This window comes from Capra hircus, chromosome 23 (assembly GCF_001704415.2).
Source record: "Capra hircus breed San Clemente chromosome 23, ASM170441v1, whole genome shotgun sequence".
In the NCBI taxonomy this organism is placed as follows: Eukaryota; Metazoa; Chordata; class Mammalia; order Artiodactyla; family Bovidae; genus Capra; species Capra hircus.
In genome coordinates this window covers 29,467,721-29,482,370 of record NC_030830.1, presented here as the reverse complement: position 1 = coordinate 29,482,370, position 14,650 = coordinate 29,467,721, and the positions used below count along the sequence as shown (strand labels likewise).

The window sequence follows — 14,650 nt, the reverse complement described above, 5'->3', positions numbered from 1 at the left end:
CTAGAACCAGTTCCCACGCTCTGCTTCCAGAAGTTTGAATTCCAGATTTATTGAATAAAGTTGATTCCAATAGAGAATGAAAACTAAGACCAATTTCTTTATTAATTGGGAAAGTTATGAACTATTCTACAAAAAAGTTTCAGGCCCCAGATCCAGTAATCTTTCTTGTTGCCTCTCCATTGCATTTGATTATCAATGTTACATTAGCTTCATAAAACAAGTGTTTTAGAAAAAACCTGCATGAGTTTTTGAGGTGAATATAACATTGATATCAAATATGATTAAAAAAATAGCATAAAAAGAGAAAACTACAGATTTTCAAAGCTGTGTTTTTGCCAGTAGTTATGTACAGATGTGAGAGTTGGACCATAAAGAAGGATGAGCGCTAGAGAATTTATGTTTTCGATTTGTGCTGCTGGAGAAGATTCTTGAGAGTCCTTTGGACAGCACAGAAATCAAACTAGTCAATCCCAAAGGAAATCAACCCTGAATATTCATTGGAAGGACTGATGCTGAAACTGAAGCTCCAATACTTTGGTCACCTAATGCAAAGAGCCAGCTCACTGGAAAAGACCCTGATGCTGGGAAAGAATGAGGGCAGGAGGAGAGGGGGGATGAGATGGCTGGATGGCATCACTGACTCAATGGACATGAGTTTGAGCAAATTCCAGGAGATAGCAATGGTACCCCACTCCAGTACTCTTGCCTGGAAAATCCCATGGACGGAGGAGCCTATTAGGCTGCAGTCCATGGGGGTCGCTAAGAGTCGGACACGACTGAGCAACTTCACTTTCACTTTTCACTTTCATGCACTGGAGAAGGTAATGGCAACCCACTCCAGTGTTCTTGCCTGGAGAATCCCAGGGACGGGGGAGCCTGGTGGGCTGCCATCTATGCGGTTGCGCTTAACAGCAGCAGCCAGGAGATAGTGAAGGACACAGAGGACAGGTGTGCTACAGTCCATGGGGTCACAAAGAGTCAGATGCAACTTAGCAACAACAACAACAATAGATTTTCTATAACTAGGTTCTTGTAAGAATATGAAACTAATAACGATCAATTCTAACTAAGGTCAGAAAGCATTTTGCGAAGCAGTTTTCAATTTAAATGGCAGATGGCAAAGGCAGAAGAAATTACAAAAGTTACCTGGAACAGGAAAAATGGTATCAATTAATCAGCTTCAAAACAGTTGATAGAAGATGGAGAGAAAACACGTCAGTGTTGTGATGGGGGGGATTCCATTCTTCTGACCTTTTAAAAGTCTTTACTTACAGTCAGGAAGGTTAGCCAGTCTCCATCTTATTTCTGTGTCCTAATTTGTGTTGACTGTACACAAAAGTTTGGCCAGAGAGACATGCAGGTAAAACCAGAACAACAACAAAACTGTCAAAACATGATAAGAGACAAGGTTTTCCCAGCAAAGTGTAAAATTTTATTTTCTTTCAGGTAAACTCTCCAGCTGCTATTTTACAGGAAGGTAAGTATCTGTAAATAAAAGAACCATTCAATAGTCAAATCTTCAGATCAGAGTTTTAATGATTTCATCCGCGTTACAGAATTTACTCTCTTCTTCCCACTAAGGTCATCATAGCACCCTCTAAAATGAATTTAACACAACAATTAATTTACATACACAGATTGCAGTTGAATAGTAACTGCTTTTAAATAGACCAGTTTCATCTTCAGGTCATTAGATCTGGCATCTCAATCACACAGATAAGTTCACTGCTATAAAGCAAGCCAATATGAGTAAGTCGCATATTCTGAAATGTCTAATCCAGAGTTCAGACCTCCTGAGGAGTTTGCTATCTACCACCTCATGTCTCAGCTTCTTAATCTGTACTACTGATACATTTCCAGTGATTTCATTCTATCCCATTAAGAGGCTGTATTAAGAATTAGGTGCTAACACTCTTTGTTGGCATCATCATTTAAAAAGCATTCACCTGATTTTAGGAAGCACTTTAATTATATTTTTCACTCAGCCACTTTTGTTCTTTATCTCAAATTTATAGTTTCTTTCTTAAATACTTTTGCCATTTTACCAACTTCTTTGTCAGTGGGTACATAAATATACACAAAATCATAGTATTACCTATGGGCCACATATCTGTAAGCTGGTTTCTGTTGTCTTCAAGGAAAGCTATTCTGGGGCTTCCTCTTTCCTCTGAGAAACCACCGGTAATACCCTCTCCCCAACCAGACTACTTAAGAGACCAAAAGCAGTTTTCCATGGTGGGAATGAGCTGAGATGACCAGGCAGGTGAAAAACCCTCCTGAGGAGATAAAGTCTTTTGTGAATGAAAAGTCCTACTGAGGAATAATGTCTATTTGTGAACCTGGATTCATCTTTGATTCCACTGAGCATCTGTGAGTAGATATTCACAGATTTCAAGGAAACAAGGCTATAATCTCAACTTCTTTTATTCCAATACCTGTTACCTCTAGGTATTGTCTCACTAAATTTTGCCACCAGGCACCCTTTAGCGTTGTCCTGGGTACATTACAAACACTGGTCCTGCCTGATTTTTTTTTCCCCTAAACTCCTAATTATTTCCCCCAAGCTCCACACAGCTCTTTTCAAGGATTGTGTGGCTGACATTTTTCCCAATATATTTTGTGCTTTCTTGCAATCCTAGACCTTCAAATGCTCAAATCTAAAGGCTCTGTCACTACAGGTTACCAGAAACAAAACACTCTTTGAACTAATCTGATTTTTAACACAATTAATAGTGATTTATTTTTCAAGGAAGCAAATAATTACAGAGCAAGAGAAAACATTGCTGAGATGATGCCTGATCCCTTCTGCCCTTCTAGGGCAGTGCTAGACTTGAGAGGAAGCAAATGTATATTCATGGTGTCTTTATTATCAAAATCAGAGTAAAATGACTACATCAGGAAATAGCAATAATGAATGTCACGATGGAAATGATATGCCTAGATTGAATCCAGCAGCATCTGGATCTCTGTTGTGGGGGCGGAAATAAGATGAAAACCTATGTCGTATGGAAAGAAATACGACAAGGAGTGCTCACAGATGCACCCTGCTTTGGGAACCCATCTCTCTGAAATCCAACATTCAAAGGTCATCACATTTCATTTTCAACAGTTTTCACTTTCTTCCCGTTCTCCCAATGTAAGGAGATATATTTCTACATTATTCAGGAATTATTAGAAATTTCATTTCATTCTGGGACATAGGTATAAAATTTGTCTTTTTCTACTGAATTATAAGACATAATTGTCAACAAAGTGCATGTCACATAAAAGTACCATTAGGAGAGTAAAGTGCAATATGTAAGGTACTTCAAATAGTGCAAAGTTGCTAAATATATACATTGCATGTGCCAAGTCCAAATAAAGCAGGATCTTATCTACCAGAAGCCAGAGAGAACAAAGGAAATATACTTTCCCATCTTTCATCCTTTGCAGGTCAGTGTATTTTGGTCTGTGTGTGTGTGTGTGTGTGTGTGTGACTGCCCCTGTATATATACATAACTGCTTAATGGTCTGTGCAAATGTCTGAAGGTGTGTGTGTGTGTGTGTGTGTGTGTGTGTGTGTGTGTGTGACTGCCCCTGTATATATACATAACTGCTTAATGGTCTGTGCAAATGTCTGAAGCTAGTTCCCTAGAATTTGAAACCTTTAAACACTGACATAACTATGCCATCTTCACATCACAGAAGCATTAGGCTTGTAATAATGGTTGAGATATTTCAGCCTGAAAATCTGGTAAGGCAGGTATTTGACTTCGAATTAAATGTTTAATGAGAACTATTAAAAACACAATAACTATAACGCTACCAAGAGAGACCCCAATGAAATAAGCATATGGCTCATCTTGTTCATTTTCTCTTGGTTTCACACTACCATGGAGGAGAGGAGGGGTCTGGGTATTAGGACTTGCTCTTGGAGTTGGTGAACTGAGCAGATCCTGAACGTTGCTGAGTGATCCGTTGTGAGGCAGGGCAGTGATGCTGAGCAGGTGGCAGAGCAGGGGGTACAGATCTGTAGAGTTCATGGCTGCTTTTGTGAAATTCTTTCGGAAGGCAGGGCCATGGGCTAAGAAAATGGGATGCATTTCTGCTAATGCATTGTCATACCCGTGGTTGCCTACTGTGAAGATAAAATGCATGAAGAAGTCAGCCAACCAGATGGTATTAAAATGGAAATAACTGTATCATCGAATGCTGGACTTACATGCAAATTTTATCTAATTTGACTTTTAAATAAAAGAATCCTTTACACATCATCTCTGCTGTGGTCAACATCACGATTCACTTCAGGAAACGAAAAGTCAAATGATCACAAATCTTTCCCACAGGCCACGGGAAGAAGGGTAAACTTCCCTGAGCCAAGTCGGGGGAACACAAAAGTGATTTTTTTTTGTTGGCAAGTAAACTAACTTTCAGCAATTACTTGTTAGGTACCTACTATGTTCCACTTATTGTTCTAGAGATGAAGGGATAAAGGTGCCCTTAGTCATGAAGCCAATAAATTCATAATTTATCAGTTGACTCATCAGAAAAGCTCCTGATGCTGGGAAAGATTGAGGGCGGGAGGAGAAGGGGAAGACAGAGGACCGGATGGTTGGATGGCATCACCGACTCAACGGACATGAGTTTGAGCAAACTCTGGGAGATAGTGAAGAACAGGGAAGCCTGTGTGCTGCAGTCCGTGGGGTCACAAAGAGCTGAACACAACATAGCGACTGAACAACAATCAAAAAATAAAGATCAGGACTTGTGGGTAAAATCTTGTCTTGGTGTTTCAGATCAGGATCCAGCTTAGCGCTGTCTGCTTTAGTACGGCTACAAAAAAAGTTAACAACTTTCGGAGTCTTGATAAGTCAGAAGATACAAAATTGAAGGATGAAAACCCCTGCATAATAAAAGCTGCCTCTTACAGGCATGTGGCTCTAGCACAATATCAGGGTTCTACTGCCAATAAAATGGCAACCATGAGAACTGAAAGGCTTTATTTCAAAGGTGGTGAGAATGACTGGCAAATCGGCCTCTACTGCTTGTGTTTGCTCCTAGGAAATGTGCAATGCGAACACAGAATTGAAAAAAAAAATCATAAATCAATTCCTCTGAGAGTCATCTTCGCAGAGTAATTCCAAATCTGCCTGGCAAAATCCATCTAAAGGAATCATTTTTAGTGCTATGATTCTTTTGAGTTTCTTATTCGAGTGGAAATAATGCTGGATTTATGAATCACTAGGAATCATCTGACTGGGGCTGTGCTATTCTACTTAATTAATCAACAGTAACATTGGGAAATGTGCCATTATATAATCTGTAATTGGATGATTGTTAGGCTCCTGTCTATGAAAAGTTGGATCTAGACTCTAATCATGAAGGCAAAGTAAATCCTATCACACTTCTTACTAGAAACTCAGACTTGAATGAAGTGAACTCATTATGACTTAGAAAACCTTTCCCATGAAGAGGGACTTTTTTTCCTAGTGGTGAATGCATGCTCAGTCAGTCAGTCATGTCCAGATATTTGCAACTCCATGGACCATAGTCCACCAGGCTTCTCTGTCCATGGAATTCTCCAGGCACGAATAGTGGAATGAGTTGTCATTTCCTTTTCCAGGGGATCCTCCCAAGCCCGGAATTGAACCTGGGTCTCCAGCATTGCAGGGAGGCAGATTCCTTACCACTGAGCCACCAGGAAGCCCTTCCTAGCGGCAGCCCCTACCATAAATGCTTGATCCAGCAGACAGTATTTAATAATGGATGCCTAAGGGCAATGGTTCTCAAACTTGACCGTGTATGAGACTCTGGTGTAGGGAGGGTGGGTGCAGGTAAAAACACAGATCTCTGGGCTCCACCCTCTCAGTTCCCAGTTTAGCAGATCTGGGTTGGCCCCAAGAATCTGCATTCCTAATGAGTTCCCAGGAGATTTGGATGATGCTGGTCCAGGGAACACATTTTGAGAACAGCTGCTTTTGGACGTTAGAGCTGAATTCTCTTCTAGAACTCAGGCTGAGAAGGACTGTAGTAGCCAGTACTTAATTATTTTGTTGAAAAAATAATTATGTTGAACATAATGTAACATAAACAGGAGCACCATTAGGGTTTTCGATTCAAAATAGGAGTGACCATCTATTATGTAATTGTAGTTCACTGAACCAAAGTTTCAAGAGAGCCACTGACATTTATGTTAATTGCAGTTGTTTTCTAAGCAACTCCTCTCACGTAAGAGTCACCTACACAATACACGAAAGCCTGAACATATAAAGTTGGCAACTATTCCCACGGCCAAAGAAATTATTTTTTAAAACTTTCTTAATACAGCTCTCCTGGCCTGATTAAATATTGGTTTACAGATTATTGCTACTACTGCTAAGTTGCTTCAGTCATGTCTGACCCTGTGCAACCCCATAGACAGCAGCCCACCAGGCTCCCCCATCCCTGGGATTCTCCAGGCAAGAACACTGGAGTGGGTTGCCATTTCCTTCTCCAATGCATGAAAGTGAAAAGTGAAAGTGAAGTTGCTCAGTCGTGTCTGACTCTTAGTGACCCCATGGACTGCAGCCTACCAGGCTCCTCCGTCCATGGGGTTTCCCAGGCAAGAGTACTGGAGTGGGTTGCCATTGCCTTCTTACAGATTATTATCTGTACGTAAAACCTGTTTTAAGGATCTGAACCCATCACATATACATGTGCCAGTATGACTCATTTATGCTCTATAAATGCCACTGCCAGGTAACTGCTTTTCTCTTCATCAATAAACATGATGAGAACCCAATTCTACCTAAAGGGACATTTTTTTAATATCTCAAATGTATCAAGGAGCATTTCTAGTCAGTGTTGGCACCATATGCTTCCTTCAACATTCAGTAACAATGGAAACAACCCCCAGTGAATTGATTGGTAGTGTGTGTTAATGTCTCTATCAGCCAGGGAAGCAGATCCCATGCTAGGTAGTTTAAGAGAGGGAATTTCAGATGAGGGCTAGTGTTGAAGTTCAGAAGTAAACATGAGATGGCAAGGTTACCCCGTGAGTAGCCCAGTGGGAATAGTGCCCAGTGGGAAGGTCAATGGCTCCCAGAGCTGGAGAGACAGAAGGAAGAGGTGCGGTCACCAGAGCCCCAAAGGCAGGACTACTCAGTAGGAGCTGAGGCCAGAGACAGGGAGGTTGTCCAGAGCTGGGATCACAGTGGACATGAAGTCATAGGCTGGGGCAGGAATGGGGGACAGACCCTGGCTTCTGCCAAGTTCCTGCCTTCCACACTCCTGCCAAGGTTCTCTGTTGGCCAAATGGAACCAGAAACCAGCTTACAAAGTAGCTTGGGAAATTTAGTCTGTAGGGATCTGTCACTGCTGATACAGAGCAGATCAGGGTAAGGGTGGGCGGGCAGTTTGAGAGCAAATATGCAAATGGCAGGCACAATAAAGATGAGTTACGTCCTGGGCATGACTTCCATTTGACTAACTTGTTACAAGCTGTATGAAAAGGAAAAACTACACATTACGGATGGCTCCTCTGTCCATGGAATTCTCCAGGCAAGAATCCTGGAGTGGGCTGCCATGCCCTCCTCCAGGGGATCTTTCCAACCCAGGGATCGAACCTGCATCTTCTGCAGTGCAAATTCTTTACCATCTGAGCCACCAGGGAAGCCTCTATTACGGATGGCAGAAAGCTCTTTATTTTGTATGCTTGAATTTTAAATAGGATTCCCATCATCTTCTAAATTTATATAATGGAAATACCTCCAGAATTATACCACTAGGTATTCATTAGGAAAATATATCTTGATATACTTTTATCCATGCCAATATGCACTTCGTTTTAGAAATGTTCCCAAGGTGTAAAGCAAAGCTGGCCTATATTTTGTAGAGCCAGAGGACAAAAGAAACTAGAAAGCTGACAATAGCAGAGAAAAATAGAGATGACACTTTTATGAAACCAGAGTATGAAACAGATGCAGAAATGATTCAATTTACAAAACTCAGGTTTTTCTCAGGAACATAATGGTTATAATTAGCAGTATAGGGCACGGTGCTTATCTTTGGTCTGATGACTTCAAAAGAAGTAAATGTTTCACTTTTAGGTTACTTCATTTTAAAGTCCCAGTAAATCTTTATTGGGATATTTATTGATCTTTATTTAGCTATTAATGTATGACACTAGCTAGCTATTCGATCGGTAAACAGAATGTTGAATACAGCAGAAACAACTCCCAATTGGCCTCCACTTTAGCAGACGATGCAGAATGGGGAGAAAGACTGTAACATACTCACACAGAAAGTCATCTGACTTATTCCGTAAAATATGCCAGCCGTCGTCAGCCACTGCAAGAATGGGCTGAATTCGACTGTTGTGTTTGTAATGCCATCTTTCTGGAACCTCTTCCTTTTTGTAAACAGTCAGATTAGGATGAGCTTGAGCTAATGCTTCATAGACTTCATCAAATTTGCCTAAAACAGAAGGATTAGGAGAAGCAGTCAGAACAAGACTCTCACTGCTACAGCCAAGAAGCAACCATGGTAACAGAGGTCAGTCAATGCAGACATCCTACTGATGTAGACAGCAAGTTCAAGGTAATGAAGTCTCACCAGACAATTTAGAGCCCCCTGCCTGCCCCCGCTCCCTGTGGGGGAAACTGAGAAATAATCTTCTCTTAAAATAAATTCACCTTCAGAGAAGACATTTTATTGAACCAGAAGTCTCTAATCTCTAAAGACTTAAATACACATGTCCATGCGTGCATGAGTGTGCTAAGCTGCTTTAGTCATGCTCAACTCTTTGCAACCCTGGGGATGTAAAACTTAAAAAAAAAAAAGCCTTTTTATTTTATATTGGAGTGTAGTTGATTGACAATGTTGGATTCTTTTCGGTTGCACAACAAAGTGATTTCAGTTATACACATACAGGTATCCATTCTCTTTCAAATTCTTTTTGGTGATGTTAAACGTTTTGAGCTTGTTTAAAACTCAAACAGAATCTACCTTTAAAACAGAAATAATGAATGACAGGTTGATATGAGGCTTTGAGATGGGGTTTGTAAAAAGTTTCAGGCCCTAAAGCCTGTGCTCTGCAACAAGAGAAGGCACTGCAACGAGAGGCCCTCACACCACAACTAGAGAACAGCCCACACAACAGTGAAGACCCAGAACATCCAAAAATAAAAACAAATAAAATTTTTTTTAAGTCTGAGATACTGTTATTACTTCCCTTGCTCATAGGTAAGAAAACTAAGTCTCAGCAGGAGCAAAACTCTCTCTTTCCTCTATCCCACTGCTTCCCTATTAAGCAGATTCTAACTAAGGATCCTCTGAAGGCTTCCATAAAAATCACTGTAACTCCATGCACATTTGTGTGTATCTTCCCATCCCTACTTCTCTGCGAGTGAAGGCTGTAGCTTTTCATCATATCCAATGACTCCAAAATGGTTAAATACCACTACCATAAATACACAGAGAGAGCATCAGTTTCAATACTGTAGAAAAAAGTCAAAAATCTCTGAGGGAAGAGACTTTGTCTTTTCACAGACTAAGGATTAAATCCAAGAATATTACCATGACCAAAGACAAGCACACTTGAAAGACAGAAACAAAAATCCCCCACTCAGTCACACTGGGCACGTCCACACCCCGCCCCAGATCACCGCTCAGTTCAGGCTGACCTTCCCTGGGCAAGATGGCGGCCACTGGCGATTGGTCAATCAGGGTGTAGTGCTCTCTATCCAGATATCGGTCAAGCTCTATGATCCTCTCCTGGGAACACTGCGTCATTCCATGGTCACTTGTGATGATCAGGTTCAGAACATTCCACAATTTTGCCTTTTTCAGCATTTGTATGAGATATCCTAACTTGTGGTCAATATCTGAAATAACAGTCCCCATGAGCGGACTGTCTGGTCCCAACTGGTGGCCCATATCATCAGGTTCCTCCCAATAAAGAAGACCAAGATTGATGGGCTCTTTTGACGTAAACCATTCAATAATTTTGGCAACTCTCTCTTCAAATGAAATGGAGTCATTGTAAGGCATATAGTGAGTGGGAAAGCTTCCATGTATTTTGACATCTGTTCCGGGCCACATGGCCGCACCACTCATGTGTCCTGCCCTCTGATTTGTGATCCATATCGGTGTCGCTTCTTCCCAAAACTCAGAATCATAAATATCCATGTCATCCAAGGAGAAAGATTTGTTCAGAATAGGGTCATACATGTCATTTGCCACAATACCATGATTCTCGGCAAAGAGGCCAGTGACCAAAGTATAATGGTTAGGGTAGGTCTTTGTAATAAAAATATTAGTAACTTGCTGCACCTGGACACCGTATTTCATAATATAATGAAAATGGGGTGTTGGAACTCTATATAAATAATCCCAACGGAATCCGTCAAATGAAACTAGCAGAACCTTTGGCTGGTCTGACTGGAGAGAAAATGTAACGGAAAGTATTAATGCAGCAAGCATGAAGGACACCCAGAGAAGTTTTGAAGTCATTTTCAAACTACTTGATTGCTTCAGTGTAAGATAGTCTGTATAAGAAAAATATAGAAGTTAATGGCAATAATTTTGTTTAACATACTTTACCCAAAACAGAGAATGATGGCGCTTAGTAACCCCAGTTATAGTATACATCACAGCCTGGAAGGTTTATGTTGCAGAATTTCACCTTAAACAAGAAACATGGGGCTCTCTATAACAAAGCTAAGACATATATTCACACTTTAGAAATTGTATTAGTTTCTAAGAACTTACCAAAACATTTCCTCAAAGAAATTATGTAAATTATCTCCCCAAATATCATTTTAAAAGATGAAATAATTTGCATCAACTTTTCTGAAACATTTTCAGGTTGACTCAGACTTCTGGCTCCTGCTCATGGACATTTATATATGTCCAAATATTCCGGGAACTGGTGATGGACAGGGAGGCCTGGCATGCTGCAGTCCATGGGGTTGCAAAGAGTCGGACATGACTGAGTAACTGAACTGAACTGAACTGAAATACCTGTGGACATATTCATCATTAGTGTTAGACAGGCTGTAGGAACCTAGCAACAGGAGTTAGCACTAGCAAATTCAAAAATAATATTTTTAAAAAATACATATGTAAACCTCCATGTTTCAATGGCAAGGCCTTATGTTTGGTCCATCATAGAAAGAGATTAACTTGGCGTCTTGAAGTGACATAAAAATTGTGACATTCTAATATGTTTGTGAAACATAATCGACATTCATGTGTTAATAATCAAAGCATGCGTGTGTGCTAAATTGCTTCAGTCATGTCTGACTCTATGCAGCCCTATGAACTGCAGCCTGCCAGGCTTCTCTGTTCATGGGACTTCCCAGGCAAGAATACTGGAGTGGGTTGCCATTTCCTTCTCCAAATAATCAAAGCGTGTTGTTGTTGTTGTTTGGTCACCCAGTCAGGTCTGACTCTTTGAGACTCCATGGACTGCAGCACACCAGGCCTCTCTGTCTCTCACCATGTCCTGAAGTTTGCCCAAGTTCACGTCTATTGCATCAGTGATGCCATCTAGCCATCTCATCCTCTGACGCCCTCTTCTCCTTCTGCCCTCAATCAAAGCATAGTCTTCTTTAAATAAAACAATTAGGTTCTGAACTAAGGATAACAGAAGTGTAAATCTGAAATTTGATGTTGACCTTCCTAACGTCAGTGGCTTCCCTGGTGGCTCAGTCGGTAAAGAGTCTGCCTGCAATGTGGGAAACTTGGGTTCGATCCCTGGGTCGGGAAAATCCCCTGGAGAAGGAAATGGCAACCCACTCCAGTATTCTTGCCTGGAGAATTCCATGGACAGAGGACCCTGGTGGGCTACAGTCCCTGGGGTCACAAAGAGACAAGACTAAGTAACTTTCACCTTCATTTTTCCTAATGTTAAAATTCATCAACATTTAATCTTATCAGTGGTATGTGTAGAACAGGCACTTCCCAGGATTAAATAAATCTCTGGGGATCAAAGTGGTTGTAATTGTTGTTGTTCACTTGCCTCTGTTTCTAAAAAGCTTTTATTCTATTCAAGAAAGCTAATAAGAGATAATATGAAAAACAATACATATGTAAATTTTGTCAGTTCTCATTGGGTTTGCAAATCCAGTAAGGATCTTTTGTTCTTTCCCTCTGCTCTTCATTCTTGCATGAAGTTATTTATAAGCCCACCAAACCTGGATCTAACTATATTTTGTGCCAAGAAATCTCTTGAATTCAGTTTTTGACATCTTCCTAATTTGAATATGCTGAAGACATTTTTAATCCTCAGAAAAAGAACCTGTCTTGCCCTCCTATTTTATAAGTGCTGGTAAATAAAAACTGCTTGGCATGCCTGCTTTGCTATCAGGGGCAAGCATTCTGCTTCTGTTTTGTTTTGTCTTTTTTTTTTAACCATGATTTCAGCATACCAAAGCATTACTTAAACTGAAATTGTTGTAGGTATTGATCTCCAGACAATGGCTCAAAAATTAAATTTAAAAAACTTCCTCAAATGGCAAGAAACTTCCCAGTTCTGGAAGGAACATGAATAATCAGTTCCAATAAGGAACTGCAAAAATATTTACTAACATTTCTGGCTAAGAATGGTGGTTCTTCCTCTTCCTCTCTTCTCCTTCACTTTCTTAACACAAGAAAGGATACTATGAACCAAATATAATTTAAAGCTAAAAAATGAATCAACAACATGAAACATCTGACTTCTCCTCTATTGTAGTAAATTAATTCAGCAAACTGTAATAAGCAGGACCGAACTGCTTTCCTGGGACAAACGCAAATAAACAGGCTAACCATTGCCTCAAGCTTAGGAATGTCTGGTAAGAGGAACCAACATTATCACATCGATGACATAAAGCAACAAACAGGGACGCGGGGGTGGGGATGGAAGAAATCTGATTTCTTTCTTTTCCAACACAAAGTGCTTCATGGCGCTGTGGAATCCCTCGTTCTGGGTCCAGATTTCACTGGGCTGCTTTCCAATTCCCTCGCCCCTCCAGCCCTTCCCCTACAGACAGCCTTGGAAATCTAGAAGAAAGGGATGCCAAGAAAGGAGAGGAGAGGAAGTGAAGGATGAGTAGGTGTTTGTAGAGCGAACAGAGGAGGGTGATGCGTCTCCCCATCGTTTTCGTCGGGATTTCATCCTAGCTCCGGGAAGGATCTCGGCGTAGGGTACGTTCCCAATTTTAGAACTCCAGCCCGCCCACCGAGGCCAGAAGATGTCCTAACGGGGGCTCTGTACAAGTGTGCAGTGGAAACGGGAGGAAGGATAGTTTGAGGGTCCCTAAAGAGGCAGGTGGGTCCCGGGGAGGCCAGCCTCCCACTTCCCCCGACTCTTACCCTCGCGGCGATCCGCTCAGTCCGCATCAGTGGGAGGGAAGGCCTGGAAAGGGATCCCTCCCGCAGACCCGGGGTAACAGCCAGGAGGCGGCGGGAGCAAGGGGTGCCCCCCGAACCCACAGCCGCTCACCTGCTCGCCAACTCAACGCAGAGCACCTGACCAGCACTGCACCTGACCAGCACCGCCTACCGGCTGCAGGCCCCGCCTCTTGACTCCTATTGGCTACGGGAGAGAGAGAAAGCCGGGCTCCTGGGAGTGGCTGCCCCGCCTGTCAATCAGTGGGGCGGGCACTGCGGGATTTGAAGGATGGATCTGGCGGGAGCCAGGGGAGTGAGGGGTGACTTGGACCCAGCCTGGAGGCTCCAGGGGCAGGGAGGAGAAGGCGCCCCAGGGCTCGCTAAGGCCCCCTCTGCCGGATCACAGAACCATTCTGCATTGTGCCTTTTCTAGACGGGCGGTTATGCTGTGGTCAGTGATGCAGAGAGGTCATAGCGCTCTACCCCCAGTAGAGGTTGATGTGTTTCAACACTGTTTTCGTTAAAAGCTACTATTCTCTTACCCGATTTCTCATCCCCAGTTTTCTTCTGTTTTCTGATCATAAATAGATAGCACCATACTCTGGACTTTGCTCCGAGGAACACCAGAGCACCCCAGGAGGTCAATGGGACTATGCAAAATCTAATTTAAAAGGATTTAATTTTACTGTCCCGGTTTTCGCAAGGTCAGGTCTCTGAGGGATCTGCAATAGTGTGACGCCTGAGAATGCACATATTACACCAAGCCAGGTTCAGAATCGGGTTAATTTGCACAGGCTGCGAGGCTGAATAGCTATGACAGGCACCAGATTCTGCTCCTAGCTTTGTTTTTAAACATGCAGGATTGAACTTCGGATCTGACTCCTCTTTCTTGATCCTGTTTCTTCTATTCCCATTCTGAAATAAATTAATTTTTTAGTGTTTTTTTTTGTCTTGTTTTGTTTTGTAATGGATGTTATTTTTAGGCAGGAGGAAGTGCAGACAGGTACATAGTTTGCCAGTATGATCCCAGCTATATTTATCATAAATTATAGCAGTGACTTCCAGTTCCCCTGAAAGAATTTGTCCATCTACACAATTAATTCTGACCAATTAATTCTACACAAACCTAATTCTGACCACCCTGCAATGGGCAAGAATATCTGCTGATTGTTGCAACTTAAATGTAAACATCTAATTAGTGTTAAAATGGAGAGCAGAACCAGTAGCTCTGGGTCCCTTGGACCTCACTTCCCTGGTACACCAGAACTGTAATGAATAGACAGCCTTGCTGAGAGTTAATTAAACAAGGCAAACATTT

General features: G+C 41.7%; 1 protein-coding gene across 2 annotated transcripts; it reads right to left on the bottom strand.

Annotated features, from left to right (window-relative positions):
- On the bottom strand, nucleotides 1,410-13,505 carry ENPP5 (ectonucleotide pyrophosphatase/phosphodiesterase 5 (putative)). Of its 2 annotated transcripts, none has more exons than XM_018039001.1 (4): nucleotides 13,445-13,505; nucleotides 9,642-10,505; nucleotides 8,257-8,433; nucleotides 1,410-4,117 (listed from the first exon to the last, which is right to left on the bottom strand). In XM_018039001.1, the coding sequence occupies exons 2-4, from the start codon at nucleotides 10,468-10,470 to the stop codon at nucleotides 3,690-3,692; spliced, it is 1,434 nt and encodes a 477-aa protein (XP_017894490.1). In that variant the 5' UTR covers nucleotides 10,471-10,505; nucleotides 13,445-13,505; the 3' UTR covers nucleotides 1,410-3,689. The 2 variants fall into 2 exon arrangements, with proteins under 2 accessions (XP_017894490.1, XP_017894489.1); XM_018039000.1 differs by having other exon boundaries at nucleotides 13,315-13,502.

Coding starts and splice junctions, on each gene's coding strand:
- ENPP5 (XM_018039001.1), bottom strand. CDS start 10,470: ATGACTTCAAAACTTCTCTGGGTGTCCTTCATGCTTGCTGCATTAATA. Junction 8,434..9,641: donor CGCCATCTTGCCCAGGGAAG/GTCAGCCTGAAC, acceptor CTTCTGTTTTAG/GCAAATTTGATGAAGTCTAT. Junction 4,118..8,256: donor TAAGTCAGATGACTTTCTGT/GTGAGTATGTTA, acceptor TTATCTTCACAG/TAGGCAACCACGGGTATGAC.